General features: G+C 46.1%; 1 protein-coding gene across 4 annotated transcripts in view; it reads left to right on the top strand.

The window, feature by feature from the left end:
* ATP11B (ATPase phospholipid transporting 11B (putative)) overlaps positions 1-18,361 on the top strand; it is a 293,818-nt gene that overhangs the window by 119,379 nt on the left and 156,078 nt on the right. For all 4 annotated transcript variants that reach the window (XM_029616746.1, XM_029616747.1, XM_029616745.1 and 1 more), the window contains exons 12-14: positions 7,561-7,758; positions 8,135-8,293; positions 15,302-15,477. In XM_029616746.1, the coding sequence (XP_029472606.1) occupies positions 7,561-7,758; positions 8,135-8,293; positions 15,302-15,477 (533 nt within the window). The remainder of the gene's footprint in view (positions 1-7,560; positions 7,759-8,134; positions 8,294-15,301; positions 15,478-18,361) is intronic.

Below are 18,361 nucleotides of genomic sequence, written 5' to 3'. Positions count from 1 at the left end.
TATAAAGCTTAAAAAAAATTGAATTCCAAAGACAAGAAAATTCCAAGCCCATCAGATAATCTTTAGGAACCAGTGTGTGCCGAGATGGTACATCCCTAGAGCTCAAGGCTGTATGGGGTTACACACATCGTAGGCCTCCTGACATACTTTACTGTATCAACAGACCCAAAGGCTCAAAAGGTGCTGCCATACGAAAGTAAATGGCCCCAGGAAGTCTCCATCCTTGGACAAGCATTCCGACGAACAGAAGAAATGAGTAAAAATCTACAGCCAGCATAGAAAAAATGGTAAAACAGACAAATGCAAATTCTGCAAAACAGAACTGGAACTGGTTACGCATCTCATCGCAAGGTATGACTTGCTGATGTCAGAAGGCCTTTATACAGAAAGGATCTGCTCATCCATTGGAAATTATGCAAACACTATAACATTGCTATCTTATGAAAAACACCTGGATCACAACTCTGACAGAACTGAAGAGAATGGAAAAAGTCGTGATCACTTGGGATGTTTGTATTCCAACTGATAAAAAGCTCGATGCAAGAAAACTGGACATTCCTTGTAAAGGAGAAAACACAAGAATGGCATTGCTGGTAGAAATGTCAGTAGCAGTTAATTATTCTGTATAGTGTATGGAGAGAGAGAGAGAGAGAAGATCCTCAAATACCAAGCAATGCAATCAGAGACCAAGAAAATGTGAAAGAAATAGTCCAAATTGTACTGAGCGCCATCAGCCTGATTTAAAAAGACCTAGGCACCCCTTCATATGTTGCTTGTACATAACGAACCCTATGAACTTCAAAAGGAAGCTGTCTTTGGCACAATACAAACATTAACAAGAGCATTAGCAGTAAATTTGAAAGACTGAGATTATACCCAAAATACTGTGGCTTCATTACTGGTATGGTATGCGCAAAAATTAATCCATTTGGAGATACTACCCCAAAGAAAAGGTAATGTTTCCTGAATTGCATTAAGTTACATTCAGGCCGATACAGTAAAGTTCGTGGGAGAGCAGGCGAGCACCCGCTCTCCCAGCACGCGCACAGGCCAGTGTCCTGTGCACGCAATATAGTAAAACAAAATATTTAAATTAGGGCCCACAGTAAAAAGAGGCGCTAGGGACACTAGCGTGTCCCTAGCGCCTCTTTTTGGACAGGAGCGGCGGCTGTCAGCGAGTTTGACAGCCAACGCTCAATTTTGCCGGCGTCTGTTCTCAAGCCCGCTGACAGCCACGGGTTCGGAAACCAGGCGCCGGCAAAATTGAGCATCTGGTTTTCAACCCGCGAACCGCGGGCTGATTTTAAATTTTTTTTTTTTTTTAAACTTTTGGGACCTCCAACTTAATATTGCCATATTATTAAGTCTGAGGGTGCATATTATTATTAAGTCGGAGGGTGCATATTATTAAGTCGGCACCGGCAGAAATTAACGCCTATCTTTGGGTAGGCGCTAATTTATTAAAGTAAAATGTGCGGCTTGGCAGGACAATATTCAAAAGATCTAGGTGCTTAGATCGGACTAAATGAAAATGTTTCCCTCCTGAGCACCTAAAAAGGGGGGGGCGAGGTCAGGTTAGGGGGTGGGGGGAAGTTAGGCACTCAGCATGGATTTCCACTGCTAGGTGCATCAGTTAGGAACCAAAATGTAAGTGAAGAAATTGCAGGCTTAATTTACGTTTCTTGGTTTAGGAACCTAAGTTAGGTGCCTATTTTTATCCTAAAAGTACCAAAATTTAGCAGTTCTGTTTTTGTTCTTGTTGGTTTGTTTTTCCGTCGATAAGCAGGGCATTTAGCCATGCATCGTGGGTGACATCATCCGTGATGTCACGAAGGCGGAGCTTTCTCTCAGCTCGAAGTGCACATGACCTCGGCTTCCCATGCTCCTCGAGCTTCTCCTCAGTTTTACTTTTCCGCGGTACTTCACGGACGTGTTGATTACCCTCTCCAATTCCTCAGCAGACTAAAGCGGTAGAACTTAAAGGGAAAAAGAAGAAAACAATGCCGAAGAGCCCAGGCTTCAAGTATTGTTTATGCTGCAAGATCATTTTGGTGACCGATGGACATAATTATGTCTCGGTCCCGACCATGACCAGGCCACATGCAGGGACTGCAGCAGGATGTCCCCGTGGGCGAGAAGGCAAAGAGCTGAAAAAAATGGAGAGATTGAGGCACTCATATGCCCCCTCTCCACCTGACAAAAGATCAACAAATTCCTCCCCGAGCAAGCAAAAGCCCCAGTCCGAGGCTCCACGACACGTGCATTCAGCTTCGGAGGGCTGTGCACCGAAAACTGCGTCAGCATCCATGCGTCATGCGCAGAGTCTGAATGCGTCATCAAAACCTGCGTCGCTTCCATCTGCTCCACCTCGCACAACGCAATCGACGCATGCGTCGACACCTTTGAAAGTGCCAATCTCTATGACGCATTACGAAGCATCAAAGAAATTGACGACACACCTGACTCATAAACATAAAAAACCTTCTCAGTCTCAACCAGAGAAGCCAGTTTCAAAGCGTAGAACACAAGATGCACCACGTAAGTCGTCTTCAAAGACAAAACACATTACACCTCCGTCTGGTGCACCGTCTTCTTCCAGATCTACTCAGCATTCTACATCTGCACAGAGGAGTCATCACTCCCCCTCGTCGGTATTTTCTGATGATATAATTGATGAACCGACGGGAAGCTGGCTTATCACCGGACATTGTCTCTCTTCCTCACCACTCTAAGAAGAGATCAAGATCTCCACAACCGGCACTTCCTAAGACCCCTATCAAACGGTCCAAAAAAATCTGCCACGGTACCTACTCAACCTCTGCACCCGACGGCCCAGGAGACAGTCTCAAATCACTTCTCTGTTACAAAATTTTTTCCAAGGATTGCCATCAGATCCCAATCCCACATTACCAGCTCCACAAGATCCTACATCATCGTATGTTTCTCCTTCACCTCAAGGTGTAACATCTCCACGGCATTCAAATTCTCCTGCATCTTCTACCCACACCATCTCCCGGAATCTCTTTCCTCTGTCATCTCCGGGCAGTTAGGCATTCCATCGGACCCTCCTCAGGAACACCCCCAGCCTACTTCACCACCGGAGGATCTTACATATGCTAAATTCCTTGAAAAACTAGGATTAGCACTCAATATAGAAACTCGAAAAATACCAGACCCGAGATCTGATGGGAATTCTTCAAATATTAATGTTCTGGCTGAACCAACTGCTCTAACTCCTCACCAAGTTTTGAAGGCCCTCATGGATAAGGCTTGGGATGCTCCGCATCTTCTAACTCCCACCTCCAGAAAATTAGATCTAAAGTATAGGATGCAAAAAACGTCCTACTTCTCTAATGTCCAGATTCCTCACAATTCAGTAGTGGTAGAATCAGCAATGGAAAGGGCCAAAAAGAATAGATTGTACTTTAACACGCCTCCAGGAAAAGACAATAAGCTTTTGGAAGATTTTGCTAAGAAAATTTATCAAAACTCAATGCTGAGTTCTTGCATTAACCAGCACCAGTTTTATATCATTCAGTACTTATTCAACTGTACTCAACAGCTGCAACCCTTGCTAACCAACTCGCATGGGGATGCTCCAATGCCTCAACTTTTTCAAGACCTATAAGAAGGCTTATGCCACTTATTGGGAACAGCGTATGAAGAGTTTGACACATCTGCTAGGTCATCAGCAACTTCAGTCTGAACTAGGCGTCTGGCGTGGCATCATGCCAGCAGCATACGAGACGATGTTCATGACAGACTAGAAAATTTACCATGCAGTCCGGACAATTTCTTTGGGGAAAAGCTCAGAGAAACCGTTTCCTTAATAAAAGAGCAAAAGATTGCAGTGCAGTCCTTAGCATCTCCTTTGGACACGCCTTCCACATCTAGGTGCTACTTAAACCAATATAAAAGGGGATACTATTATAGAAGACCATACAGGTATTACCAGCCCTACCAGTCCAATTATAGACAACAACCTTTCCAACAACAAAGACCTCAGTCTCAAATGCAGGGTCAAAGACCACGTCCGATCTCAGAGGCAGCAAAAACCACAATCTTCTCAACAACCACCTAAGCAATTTTTTTAGACACACTCGCCACAATGACAGATCATGTAGGGGGGAGACTATCCATGTTTCATCCCCAATGGTCCAAAATTACCGTGGACCAATGGGTGTTGAGTATAATCTTGCAAGGCTACAGGCTCCGATTCAGCTCTTTTCCAACACTCCCCCATTTCATTCGTCCCAAAATTCCTCAAGTTCAAATTCCCTCTCATGAAGGAAATAACACTGCTCCTTCAACAAAAGGCAATCCGGCCAGTGCCTTTCACTCAAAGGGAAAACTGTTTCTATTCCCAATACTTCCTCATTCCCAAAAAATCAGGAGGCCTACGCCCCATCCTGGATCTTCGAGCACTCAACAAACATCTTGCAAGAAAAATTCAAAATGACCTCTCTCAAAACACTCCTTCCATTTCTTCAGGTAAACGACTGGATGTGCTCGCTAGATCTAAAATACGCTTACACTCACATTCTGATTCACAAGAATTTCTGGCATTACCTCTGTTTTCAAGTTGCAAATCATCACTACCAATACAAGGTACTTCCCTTTGGTCTCTCCTCTGCCCCGAGAGTCTTCACGAAATGTTTTGCTGTTGTTGTGGCACACTTACGCAAACAAGGATTAAACATATTTCCTTACTTAGATGATTGGCTAATTGTATCTTCCAATGCTCAACTCCTAAAAAACTAAGTGGAGCGCACATTCCTCTGTCAGGAAAGCTTGAGTTGGATAATAAACTATGAAAAATCCCAGCTCCATCCCTCCCAAAACATTCAATTCATTGGGCAGTTATTCGAACCCCAATCTCCAGAGCCTTTCTACCTCCAGACAGAATCCAAACCTTACGGTTCCTTTCTCAATCTCTCCTACATTGGAAGGTGGTTCCTGTTCGTCACATATTGGTACTATTGGGACATATGGCCGCAGCGATTCATATGGTTCAAAACACTCGTCTCCGCATACGACGTCTCCAATGGGGTCTAAAATCTCAATGGAGTCAAGTAATTCCACAAATGTCTCACAAAGTACAGGTTACAAATTCCATGCGAAAAGATGTCCGATGGTGGCTTCACCCTTCCATCTTAACCGAGGGAAGTCCATTCCAGCATCCCCCCTCATCAGTTAATTATCACAACAGATGCATCAACAAGGGGATGGGGAGCCCAGCTCCTACATTTAGAAACTCAAGGGCTATGGTCCAAAACCGAACAATGTCTCCAAATAAATTTGTTAGAACTCAGGGCAATAAAAAACTCCCTGATAGCATTCCAGTCATGGATACAAGAGAAGTCAGTAATGATTCACACAAACAATCAAGTAGCGATGTTCTATATAAACAAACAAGGTGGATCCGGTTCCTTGATACTTTGCAAGGAAGCAGTTCAGATATGGGAATGGGCAGAACACAACAAGATCTTCCTTCAAGCATCATACCTACTGGGCCTTGCCAATACAAGAGCCGACAGACTCAGCAGAGTTTTTTACCCACACGAATGGTCACTGAAACAGACGGAAGCAGACAAGATCTTCGCACACTGGGGTACTCCAGAGATAGACCTGTTTGCATCAGAAGAACACCGGACATCACAGGATGCGTTCCTGATTCCGTGGGGGACCGGCCTTCTATACGCCTTCCCTCCCATTCCTCTAATGTCACGCACAATCCAAAAATGTATTGCAGACAGAGCATATTTAATCCTCATAGCTCCTGCATGGCCGAAACAACCATGGTATGCATATCTTCTTCTTCTTTCAATCAATCCTCCAATACCACTGCCCAAAGACCCCTTTCTCCTTTCAAAGAAGGAGGAAATCTGATTCACTCCATGCAGTCCTCCCTTCACTTGACGGCGTAGAGGTTGAACGGCAAATATTAAGTTTACTGGATCTCTCCCCAAGCATTGCAGAAGTTCTTATTGCATCAAGAAAACCTTCCACCAGAAAGAATTATGCTTTCAAATGGAAAAGATATTCTAATTGGTGCGGACTCCAAAGGATCGACCCCTTTTCTTTTCCTCCAAAGACACTGTTAACCTATCTGCCCAGCTTGTCCTTTCAGGACTAGCAATAATGTCCATCAGGGTTCACCTCCGTGCTATAGCAGCTTATCATATCACTAATAACGGCTGCTCTATCTCTTCTCATCCTTTAATTTCAAAATTTATGAAAGGTTTGCTTTGTCTGCACCCGCCCATAAAAAGCCGGTAGTTCCATGGGATATTAATCTAGTCCTCAAAGTATTAATGAATCCTCCATTTGAACCCATGTCCTCCTCTTTGTTGAAATTCCTAACCTGGAAGGTTCTTTTCTTGGCAGCCATCACTTCAGCGAGGAGAGTAAGTGAACTACAGGCACGAGTGGTCAATTTTCCATATCTACAGTTTCAACACGATAAGGTCTTACTACGAACTCACCCTTCCTTTCTACCAAAAGTGGTATCCGCCTTTCATTTAAATGAAACAATCTCCTTACCCGTTTTTTGCCCAAAACCACATTCTGACAAACAACGGCTTCTTCATACCTTGGACTGTAAGAGGACTTTAGCCTATTACAAAAACAGAACTGACCCAATCCGGCATTCCTCTCAATTGTTTATTACATTCAACCCGAACAACCCGGGACAACCAGTGTCTAAAAGGACGCTTTCTAATTGGCTTACCGCTTCCATACAATACTGCTACGCTAAGAAGTCGACACCTCTTACCACTCCGGTTAAAGCTCACCAAATCAGGGCAACTGACGCTTCCATAGCACATATCCAGGGAGTGCCTATCCAAGACATTTGCAGGGCAGCCACCTGGTTTTCCATTCACACCTTTACTTCGCACTACTGCCTTGAACAACAATCCGCATCAGATTCCTCATTGGGATCTGCAATTCTTAAAACTATTTCAAAGCATTTGATGACTGTCCACGTTCCATAGGTTGCAAAAAAAACAAAAAAAAAACAAAAAAAAAAACGTTGTCTTCAGTATCATCTCTACAGCCTATGAGCTTGGGACTCCCACGATGCATGGCTAAATGCCCTGCTTATCAACGGAAAAAAAGCAAGTTTGCTTACCGTAAACAGTGTTTTCTGTAGATAGCAGGGAATTTAGCCATGCATTCCCTCCTGCCTCCCTGGACAGCCATCCTTCATGTTAACACCTACACCAGCACTTAGCTTGGAAAAACAACTGAGAAGAAGCTCGAAGAGCGCAGGAAGCCGAGGTCATGCGCATTTCAAAGCTCTTCGAGCTAAGATTAAGCTCCGCCTTCGTGACATCACGGCTGACATCACCCACGATGTATGGCTATCTACAGAAAACACCATTTACGGTAAGCAAACTGCCTTTTTTTATTATACTGGCCTCATATTTCTCCAGTGGTTTCATGGTTTGTTGCCCACAGTTCTAAGGTGATAGAGGGAGGGAAGAGATTTCACACTTAAACAGTGTGGCCTTTCTTTTTTTTTTTTTAATAATTGCCCCTCCTATCTTTCTCTTACAGATTCTCAAATTCATTTCCGATTTCCTCGCATTCCTTGTTCTTTACAATTTCATCATCCCTATCTCACTGTACGTGACGGTGGAGATGCAGAAATTCCTCGGGTCCTTTTTTATTGGCTGGGATCTCGATCTCTATCATGAAGAAACAGACCAGAGGTCACAAGTAAATACATCGGACCTGAATGAAGAGCTGGGGCAGGTAAAATGTTCTCTCGTTCAGACTCACTTGTGTTTAGCTGTTAATGAATTCAGTGTGAGCAATAAAGCATGTCAGAAAATGGGCTACGCTTGGAAGGTTGTAAGATATGAAGTGAGGGTGTTGGATTATTGCAGTATAAACCAACATATTTTAGGTTTTGCCATTATATTTGTGAAATGGAAAGAGAATAAAATTTCAGTGCCTACTTTGATGGGAAGCACATTTAGTGTGTATTTCATGTAGTCACGTTTTCTAAATCCAGATGTGTTTGTATAATATCCAACAACGCTCCTGTAGCTGAAAAGCAAAAGTGGTAGTTAGTTATGAACATGTATAATTACAGACTGGGTAATTTCTGGAATTATGCTCTGTGCAGGTGGAGTATGTATTTACAGATAAAACGGGTACACTGACAGAAAATGAGATGCAGTTTCGAGAATGCTCGGTAAATGGCGTTAAATACCAAGAGATTAATGGCAGACTAGTCCCAGAAGGCATGACCGAGGATTGCACAGATGGAACCAGGCAGAGTTTGGTAAAGATTTTTGCTTGAGCTTCTTGAAAGCATTATATAAACTGAAATTCATCCTGGTGAATGTTTAGTATACCATTTGTTTATCAAATTCTAAATGAGTAGTTTACTTTAAATACTCATTAAACAAAACAGAATAAATCTGTCTTTCTGAAATACATTAGGAATGCCCATCATGAGGGTAATTTTATAAACATGCGCATTTGAGTAAAGCTGGCATGTACTTTTAATCTGCAAACTTTACCCTGAAGTTTCAAAGTGAACTTATGTGCATAAATTTGCTTTGAAAATTTGTGGTAATTGACCCAGTAAATGCACAGTTTCAGAGGTTCTCACAGGACAAGCAGGATGGTAGTCCTCACATATGGGTGACATCACAGGATGGAGCCCAATCACGGAACACTTTTGTCAAAGTTTCTAGAACTTTGACTGGCCCCTACTGGGCATGCCCAGCATGGCACTAACCCTGCAGCCAGCAGGGATCCCCCTTCAGTCTTCTTTTTTCCGCACAGCAGTAGCCACGCGGTTAAGGAGCACCACAGAGATTCCTGACAGGAATCTTCCTCATGGAATTACTAAAAAGTTTCATACCCCACAGGGGTCCCTCCTTCGAATTTTTGACTCCGCGGTACTCCGGTACGTTTTTACCCATTTTCGGTTGATTCCCATCGAATTTGGCCCTCGCGCCCTACTGGCCGTCGACCGTACCACGGCTCGAGTTTTTTTCATGGCCATGGTGAGGGGTTCTGTCGGTGCCCGGACTGCAATCACACTATGTCCATAACAGACCCTCATAAAGTCTGTGTAATGTGTCTCGGATGTGAGCACGATGTCCTGACCTGCACGAAATGTGCCCTAATGACATCCAAAGGTCGCAAGGCCAGAATGGAGAAGATGGAACTTCTCTTCCGTGCTCAAACCCCGACGCCGTCGATTGCATCGACGTCGTCAGAACTGGCACCGTCAACTTTGCCCCAGTGTCGACCACCGGCCAGTGACCGTCCAGCATCGATGACTTCTCGGCCTTTAACTCCCTCTACTCCCCCTCAGGACCAAGGGGATCGTAGAGAGCGACATCACCATCGACATCGGAAGCCTCTGACCATCGAGGGAGTGAAATCATTGACCTCCCCATCGTCCGAGCTGCCGTTGAAGAAACCCCGTCCAGAAAAGGCACCGACCTTTTCGGCAACTAGGTCACCCGAAAGGGGATTGGGAGCCACGACTCCGCCTTTAATGGTGGTCCCTCCGGCTATGCCTCTGCCTCCTTCTTCTGTTCCGGAGCCGGGGCTGCTTGCCTCAGGTCGCCGCGAAGAACTGGACTGGCTGGTTCAGGAGGCCATCAACATGGCGATGCATCGACTCCAAGTTCCTCCGACACCGGTACCGATCATGGAACCGACCGCTGACCCAATTCCAGCAGCGTTGGCACCGCTGCTCTCGAAAATGGAAGCGCTCATCGCTGCTTTTCCACCGATGGATCCCGGGTCACCGATGGCTCTGGTGCCCTCTCCGCTTACCTTGTCATCGGGAGGGGAAACACCATTCCGCATCCCTCCATCGGGGGTCCTACCGATGCCTTAGCCATCAATGCCGATACGTCCGGCGCCACTGATCCATTCATCGATGCCTTCGATGCCTTCATCGGTGCCTCCAATTATTCATTCGATTCCTTCGGAGCCTAGACCAGGACCTTCAGGGATTCCACCGTCCTGTCCCGACCCCCTTAGGGCTCCTAGAGGGGCAGATGCCGATTCCTCCAATACCTGGACAGATGATTCTTCACCAGACACCGATGACTTGCCTTCACCACCTTCTCCTTCTGAAAGCAGAAAGCGTTCTCCTCCAGAGGACCTTTCCTTCATAAACTTTGTGAAGGAGATGTCTGAATTGATTCCCTTCCAATTACAGACCGAGCACGATGACAGGCACCAAATGATGGAGTTGTTGTAATTCCTGGATGCTCCCAAGGAAATAACCTCCATCCCTATTCATCAAGTTCTTCTGGATCTCCTCAAAAAGAACTGGGAACACCATGGCTCTGTTGCTCCAGTCAACAGGAAGGCTGACACCACTTATTTGGTACAGACAGCCCCAGGTTTTCAAAAATCTCAATTGGATCACCACTCTGTCGTCGTGGAATCTGCCCAAAAGAGAGCAAAGAGATCAAAACCTCATACTTCCTTTCCCCCAGACAAGGAGCACAAATTTCTAGATGCCATTGGTCACTGGGTCTTCCAGGGCTCAATGCTCATCTCTCGAATCGCCTCTTATCAGCTCTGTATGACCCAATACAACAGGGTCTTATTTAAGCAGATACAAGACTTGACAGACTCCCTGCCTTAGCAATTTCGAGATCAGCTCCAAACACCTAGTAAACAAAGGTTTTGAGGCGGGCAAGCATGAGATAAGATCATCTTACGATATCTTTGACACTGCTACCAGGGTATCTTCAGCTGCTATCTCGGCGAAAAGATGGGCCTGGCTCAAGTCTTTGGACCTTCGTCCTGAAGTGCAGGATAGATTGTCCGACCTGCCCTGTATGGGAGACAATCTGTTCAGCGAACAAATTCAACGAACAGTGGCGGAACTCAAGGACCATCATGAGACCCTGAGACAGCTCTCTCTGATGCCTTCTGATTATGCCTCCAAGCAACCATTCAGGAAGGATACTAAAAAGTCATTCTTCCGTCCAAAGAAGTCCTATCCACCACCGTCTAGGACTCGTTCCACGAGACCTTTCCATAAGGCCCAATCTCGTCAGACACGAAAACAAAAACCACAAGCAGCTCCTCAGCCGGGCCCTGCTTCCGGTTTTTGACTCCTGCATGGAGAGCATCAGCCAGCTTCCACTGCCTCAGATACTAGAGGGAGGTCGATTGTGCCATTTCCACAACAAGTGGCACACAATCACCTCAGACCAGTGGGTCCTTGCCATAATCTCTCAGGGTTATCACCTGAACTTTCTCTCCATCCCACTGGACTCCCCACCTTGGCAGACGTGGGGAACATCCGACCACTCACCACTTCTGGAACAGGAGGTCTCCCTCCTCCTCCAGTCCAGAGCAATAGAACCAGTACCCTATTCCCAACAAGGCCTAGGATTCTATTCCCGGTACTTTCTAATCCCCAAAAAATCAGGCGGTGTTCGTCCAATTCTGGACCTATGTGCCCTCAACAAGTACCTCCAACGAGAAAAGTTCAAGATGGTTACCTTGGGTTCCCCCCTTCCTCTTCTACAAAAAGGAGACTGGCTCTGCTCTCTAGACCTCCAGGACGCATACACTCATATTGCAATAACTCCATCTCATCGCAAATACCTGAAATTTCTGGTAGGCCCCAAGCACTATCAGTACCGAGTGCTTCCATTCGGCCTCGCATCTGCACCACGAGTCTTCACGAAATGTCTCATAGTAGTTGCAGCCTTCCTCAGGACTCAAGGTGTTCACGTCTACCCCTATCTAGACGATTGGTTGATCAGGGCTCCCACTCGGCAAACTGCTCTGTCGTCCCTGCATCTTACCTTACACACCCTGATTTCGCTAGGATTTCTCGTCAACTACGACAAATCCTACTTAGTCCCATCTCAAACCTTATTCATAGGGGCAGACTTGGACATCTTGCAGGCAAAAGCTTTTCTACCTAGACAACGAGCTCTCACGCTAGTCTCTCTTGCACACCAGCTGCAATCTCAGCGCTACACGACTGCACGCTGCTTTCTCATCCTACTGGGACACATGGCGTCCTCAATTCAGGTCACCCTAGTGGCCCGCCTAGCCAAGAGAGTCATGCAGTGGACTCTAAGGTCACAATGGACTCAGTGCATTCAGCCCCTGTCGAACATTGTCCACATCACCGACTCACTCCGTCAGTCTCTCGCCTGGTGGAAAAATCAGATCAATCTCCTCCAAGGCTTGCCCTTCCAACCTCCAGACCCTCAAATAATTCTCACCACCGATGCTTCCAATCTCGGCTGGGGAGCCCATGTGGCCAATCTGCAGACATAAGGAAATTGGTCTCCAGAGGAAGCCAAACACCAAATCAATTTCCTGGAGCTGTGAGCAATCAGATATGCTCTCAGGGTATTTCAGGATCGCCTGTCCAATCAGGTCATCCTGATTCAGATGGACAACCAGGTGGCCATGTGGTACGTCAACAAACAGGGAGGGACGGGCTCCTACCTTCTGTGTCAGGAAGCTGCGCAGATATGAGCGGAGGCCCTCTCCCACTCGATGTACCTCATGGCCACCTACTTGCCGGGGGTGGACAATGTGTTGGCAGACAAGCTAAGTCGCGCCTTTCAACTGCACGAGTGGTCTCTCAACCCCTTAGTGGCGGACTCTATCTTCCAACAATGGGATTACCCTCATATAGATCTCTTTGCAACATGTCAAAACCGCAAAGTAGAGAACTTTTGCTCTCTCGCTCGCAGCCAACACTCACAACCAAGAGATGCGTTCTCCCTCTCGTGGGTGACAAGTCTCTTATATGTATTCCCTCCACTTCCACTTCTCTCAAAGACTCTCGTGAAGTTACGTCAGGGCAAGGAAACCATGATCCTGATAGCACCTCACTGGCCTCGCCAAGTGTGGTTTCCAATACTTCATGATCTCTCCATTTGCAGGCACATTCCCTTGGGAAAGAACTCACTTCTGATTACTCAAAACGACGGGTGCCTGCGCCACCCCAATCTGCAAGCCTTGTCCCTGACGGCATGGATGTTGAAAGGTTAATCCTTCAGCCACTTAACCTTTCTGAATCAGTTTCCTGTGTCCTGATTGCTTCATGGAAGCCTTCCACGAGAAAATCTTATTACAAATGGAACAGGTTTCAGTCATGGTGCTCTTCTCAATCCCTTGACCCCTTTATCTGTCCAATCACGAAGTTTCTGGACTATCTCTGGCACTTGTCGGAGGCAGGTCTAAAAACTTCCTCCATCAGAATGCATGTTAGTGCGGTGGCTGCCTTCCATAAAGGTGTTGGGGATGTTCCTATATCAGTACAACCCCTTGTAACACGTTTTCTGAAGGGCTTGCTTCACCTCAAGCCTCCATTGCATCCTCCGGCCCCTTCTTGGGACCTTAAACTGGTTTTAGGAAGGCTCATGAAACCACCATTCGAGCTTCTCCACTCCTGTGAACTTCGCTATCTCACATGGAAAGTGATTTTCCTTTTGGCAATCACTTCGGCTCGCAGAGTTAGTGAGTTACAGGCCTTAGTTACCTATCCGCCTTACTCTAAACTTCTGCATGACCGGGCAGTAGGCCGCACTCATCCTAGGTTTTTGCCTAAGGTAGTGTCATGCAGGTAGTGTCAGAGTTTCATCTCCATCAATCCATTATACTACCTACCTTTTTTCCCAGGCCCCATTCCAATCCAGGAGAGCAGGCTCTGCATACCCTTGACTGTAAATGGGCTCTAGCGTTCTACCTAGACCATACAGCTGCCCACAGGAAAAGCACTCAATTGTTTGTCTCTTTTCATTCCACCAAATTGGGGCAGCCTGTGGGTAAGCAGACTCTCTCCTCCTGGTTAGCGGACTGCATATCCTTTGCTATCAGCAAGCAGGCACTCCACTTCAAGACCGTGTTAAAGCACACTCTGTGAGGGCCATGGTTACAGTAGCACACCTACGATCGGTGCCACTTCCTGACATTTTCAGGGCTGCCACCTGGAGTTCTCTCCATACCTTTACAGCCCACTAATGCTTGGACAAGGCCGGAAGACAAGATTCCATCTTCGGCCAATCTGTCCTGCGTAACCTATTCACAACTTGACGTACCAACACCCTTCCGCCTGCCTGTTAGGGTTCAGGATGCCCTCGGCCAAATTCCACCCCAGTTGTTGTGCCTGTTGCATGTCTTGGGTACATTTGGTGCATACTCGGACATCCTCAGCTTGGTACTAACCCGTATGTGAGGACTACCATCCTGCTTGTTCTGTGAGAAAGCAAATGTTGCTTACCTGTAACAGGTGTTCTCACAGGACAGCAGGATGTTAGTCCTCACGAAATCCGCCCACTGACCCGCAGTGTTGGGTTCTTTTCGTTTCTTATTTTATTTTTCGGCACTTCCTGTAGCTTTTTAAACAAGCCTGAAGGGGGACCCCTGCTGGCTGCAGGGTTAGTGCATTGCTGGGCATGCCCAGTAGGGGCAGTCAAAGTTCTAGAAACTTTGACAAAAGTGTTCCGTGATTGGGCTCCATCCTGTGATGTCACCCATATGTGAGGACTAACATCCTGCTGTCCTGTGAGAACACCTGTTACAGGTAAGCAACATTTGCTATATTTGTGGGGAAACTTACACGCGTAATTTTTTAAATAAAGCGTTGCGTAAATTCTTACTCTGCCCCCCCCCCCCCCACTGGGAACACCTATCCCAAGTTTATGTAAAAGTACAAGCATAACTGGTTTTACACATCAGTGGCTTTGAAAATTCAGCCCGAAAGGTTGGGTTTGCTCACTCTACCCTTTTAAAGTAATCGAAAAAGAAAGGCGTACGAACCTCGGTTTGTAGAAGCTGTCTTGTGCTGGCTAAAGGGCCTTGTGGGAGGGGGATTGGTCATAAGCCGCTGCTCATCACAGCCCCAGAGCCACATCCTCTTCCTGTTTCCTCTAGTTCTCCGCCTCTTTAAGATAAGATGTGTCTTTAAAGTTTTACTTACTAGATGATAGGATTCTACCGTTTTTCAAGTCTGTAGATATGTTTTGATGGTTCTGTTGAGTTTTCTGCATAATATAAACAATTCTGACACACTACCTGAGTAACTAAGCCCTTTTGGTGGTCACGAAGGTTGGAAACAAGCTAATTGTTGGCATCTGTATCTTTCATTATGTTGATTTCCGACATATAATGCAATTCATTTGCACATGCTTTGAGTTTCTGTATCTATGGCAGAAACTTGGCTATAGACACCAGAAACATGCAACCCAAGTTAACCATTTGCCGCCATACCTTAAAAAAACCCAAAAAACTACAAACATACTACCATTACTTCTGCTCATCTTTATAGAGTAAAGAAGAAGAACTTTTCCTAAAAGCTGTATCACTCTGTCATACTGTGCAAATCAGTAATGATCAAACGGATGGCTTTGGTGATGGCTTCTTACATGCCAACGGAATATCATCCCAGCTTGAGTATTATGCTTCCTCACCGGATGAAAAAGCATTAGTTGAAGCTTCCAGGAGGTAGGTGCAGGGTTTTGGTTGAAATTCAAAATATTTATTTCAATTGTTTCTTAAAGACCGAAACATTATCGGCCGAATTTTAAATGCCTAGCGCACGTAAAAATCGGTACATACACGCGTGTCAGGGCCCTGCGTATGCTGCACACATTTTCAAAAGGGCCCAGCCACACGCGGAAGTGCTGATACGCGCACAAGTGCTGGGCCCTGGAAAAGGGGCAGGGAGGGGCGGGATCTGGCCAGGACAGCGGCCATTAGCTGCTGTTCCAGGGAAGTGCATGCTGGCAGCTGGCCGGCAGGCGTAAATTACATCTGCTGCCAAGGAGCAGTAAGTAATAAAAAAAAAAAAAGTGAGGAAAGGAAGGTTAGGTTTAGGTGGTGGGGAGGGGAAGGAAGGTTAGGCAGGGGATTAGAGTTCCCTCCCAGTCTGCTCCTTAATTGGAGCGAACTGGGGAAGGCCCGCACGTGCCCGCACATGCACGCGGCCAATAGATTGTATAACATGCATGTGCTGGCGCGCACATGATATAAAATGAGTGCGTCCACGCAAGCGCATCTTTTAAAATCTGCTCCTTTTTTCTTTCTAGTATCATCCAGTCAAGAACTCATATATAGCAATTTTAGATGATAGAAACTTAAGGTTGGCATTCCCTAGGCTCTCTTCTTTCTGCCACTCATTTCAATGTTTATCTTTCTTCATTTTACCCCATTCTGAATCAGTGGACTCCTTTTTCTAAAATGTATTCTGATGATATCTAGCTTCTATTTCTCTTATCTATCAACTTTATTATGAGTAAACTCCTGCCTCTAGCAAATAAAAACCTGGATGATGGCCAATTATTTACGGTAGTTTAAATTTTCAAAAAACAGATATGTGGATTTCATGTCAGACTGTTTCTAGCGCCTTTCCTAGTCTAACATTTGGTAGCCTAACTCTCTCTTTTTCTGAATTGGTGCATGGTTTAAGATTTTCTCTTGACCCTCCCTTGCCCTGTTTGCCTTATATTAGAAAGTTGTTGCATGCAGGTTTCTATAAGTTACGGTTATTATGCCATTTGAGTTATTTCTTATGAACACAAGATTTCAGAGCTTTTGTTCAGCCTTTCATATTAACTTTTATCGATTTATGGTAATGCTTTAATTGCACTGGCAAAATATTGGCTGCATAACTTACAGCTATTACAAAACGCAGCCACCTGATTAGTGACTCATGGCAGGCTTAGAAACCGTGTCCCCAATGCTTGTCCAGCTGCGCTGGATGTCGATAGTGTAGGGAATTGTTTAACATTCTTGTGTTGAAGGTGGTTAAAGGAGAGGGTCTTTCCTATTTGTCTTGGTTATTGTTCAGTCTCTGTATTCGCAGAGCAATGCATTACTTAATATTCCCTCTTCCCTGTACATACCCGGGTCCAGACACCTGGGTTTTGCCCCCCACCCCCCTAGCAGATGGAGACAGAAAAGTTTTCAAAACAAAACTCCGCCTTATATAGGATGGTGCTACCTACAGTCCAGCAGTATTTCTCTATCTCTAGCAGATGGTGGAGGTGCAAGGCCTTCAGTCTGTGTTTGATTGTTCATTGGAGTGAGTTAGAGTAGTGAGTTCTGTGAGTTTTAGAGAGTTTTCGGTCTGTAAAACGTTTTTACTTCGATTTAAAAAAAAAAAAAAAAAAAGGAGCAGTTTCTGTCCTGAGCCTTCCAGGGGGTTTGTAAGGTCCTGAGGGGACCATCCCCCACTGGTTATTGAGGCAGCTGCATTACAGGGTCAAAGGCCCTCTTGTTCCAAGCTAGCAGCTGGGTGCAACACCAGGGAGCCCGGTTCACTCCATCCCTGCAGATCAGGACCATGGACTACTGCCAGGCAAGTCTTTATAAAAAAAGTTTTGATTTTCTTTCATTTTCTGTCAGTGTCACCGGCGCTGCGCCTCTTTTTCCTCCCTGACTCTTGGGCGGACCGCGATTATTTTAATATTTTTTACAGAATTGAATTTTAGCTTTCACAGGCCCGCTGTCCGATGTCTCGCTCGTCTGCGTGCTGCGCATGTGGCTGTGCTCGGCGTGTCTTCTTGGGGGGGAGGGATCCTCCACGACCGTGAAAATGGTTAAAGGCAAGGCTGCCCGAGCTCCTTCAGTGTTAGCTGCACCGAGATCAGCTCAGGCAGAGCCGTTCCCGCTGAGCGTGGGAATGAAGGCCATTTTGGAGTCTTTTAGATCAGCGACTCATGCAGCTATGGGGGAGGGGATTCTCCCACCTCCTCTCTCTCCTCAGCCAGGGTTTCCTGGAGGGAGCGAACCTTTACAGCCTCTCTCACCTGCAACGGCGGATAGCTCTGGGGGGCTTCTGACTCCTCCTCCTCCTCCTTCTCCTCGGAGTTTATTTTATTTCTCCATAAGGCTTTTAAAGCCAGGAGGGAAGGGAAGCTGCAGGCTGCGGTAAAACTTCCTCTAGTGGTCTTGTCTCTTTCTTGAAAGCGGTCTAAATCTAAGGGAGTCTCTGGGTCCTCCAAAGCTAAGCACCCTTTGCATACAGGGGCTTATCAGACCGAGACTGATTCCACGGGTCAGGATACGGACCCAGGGCACCAGGATCCGCAGGGCAAGCCTCTGATATGGGTGATACAGACCCTGATTAACATCCACAGCACGAGGCTCTCACATTGTGGAAGGAGATGACCCTAAGGTGGTCCGTCTGTGTAGGAGGGAGGAATTGGCTCCACATATCCCTGCCATACTCGGAGAGCTAGGCATAGATGGGCCGCCAGAGGAGTCCAAGCTAGGGGCCATGGACCCAGTGTTGTTGGGTCTGAGGGGCCTGGCTACTTCCTTTCCTTTTCATTTTTCTGCCACGGACTTGCTATATAGAGAATGGGATACCCCGGATCTGGGATTG

Source organism: Rhinatrema bivittatum, chromosome 9 (assembly GCF_901001135.1).
Source record: "Rhinatrema bivittatum chromosome 9, aRhiBiv1.1, whole genome shotgun sequence".
Classification (NCBI taxonomy): domain Eukaryota; kingdom Metazoa; phylum Chordata; class Amphibia; order Gymnophiona; family Rhinatrematidae; genus Rhinatrema; species Rhinatrema bivittatum.
Note: the sequence above shows the minus strand (reverse complement) of the source record. Positions and strands in the feature narration are given on the sequence as shown.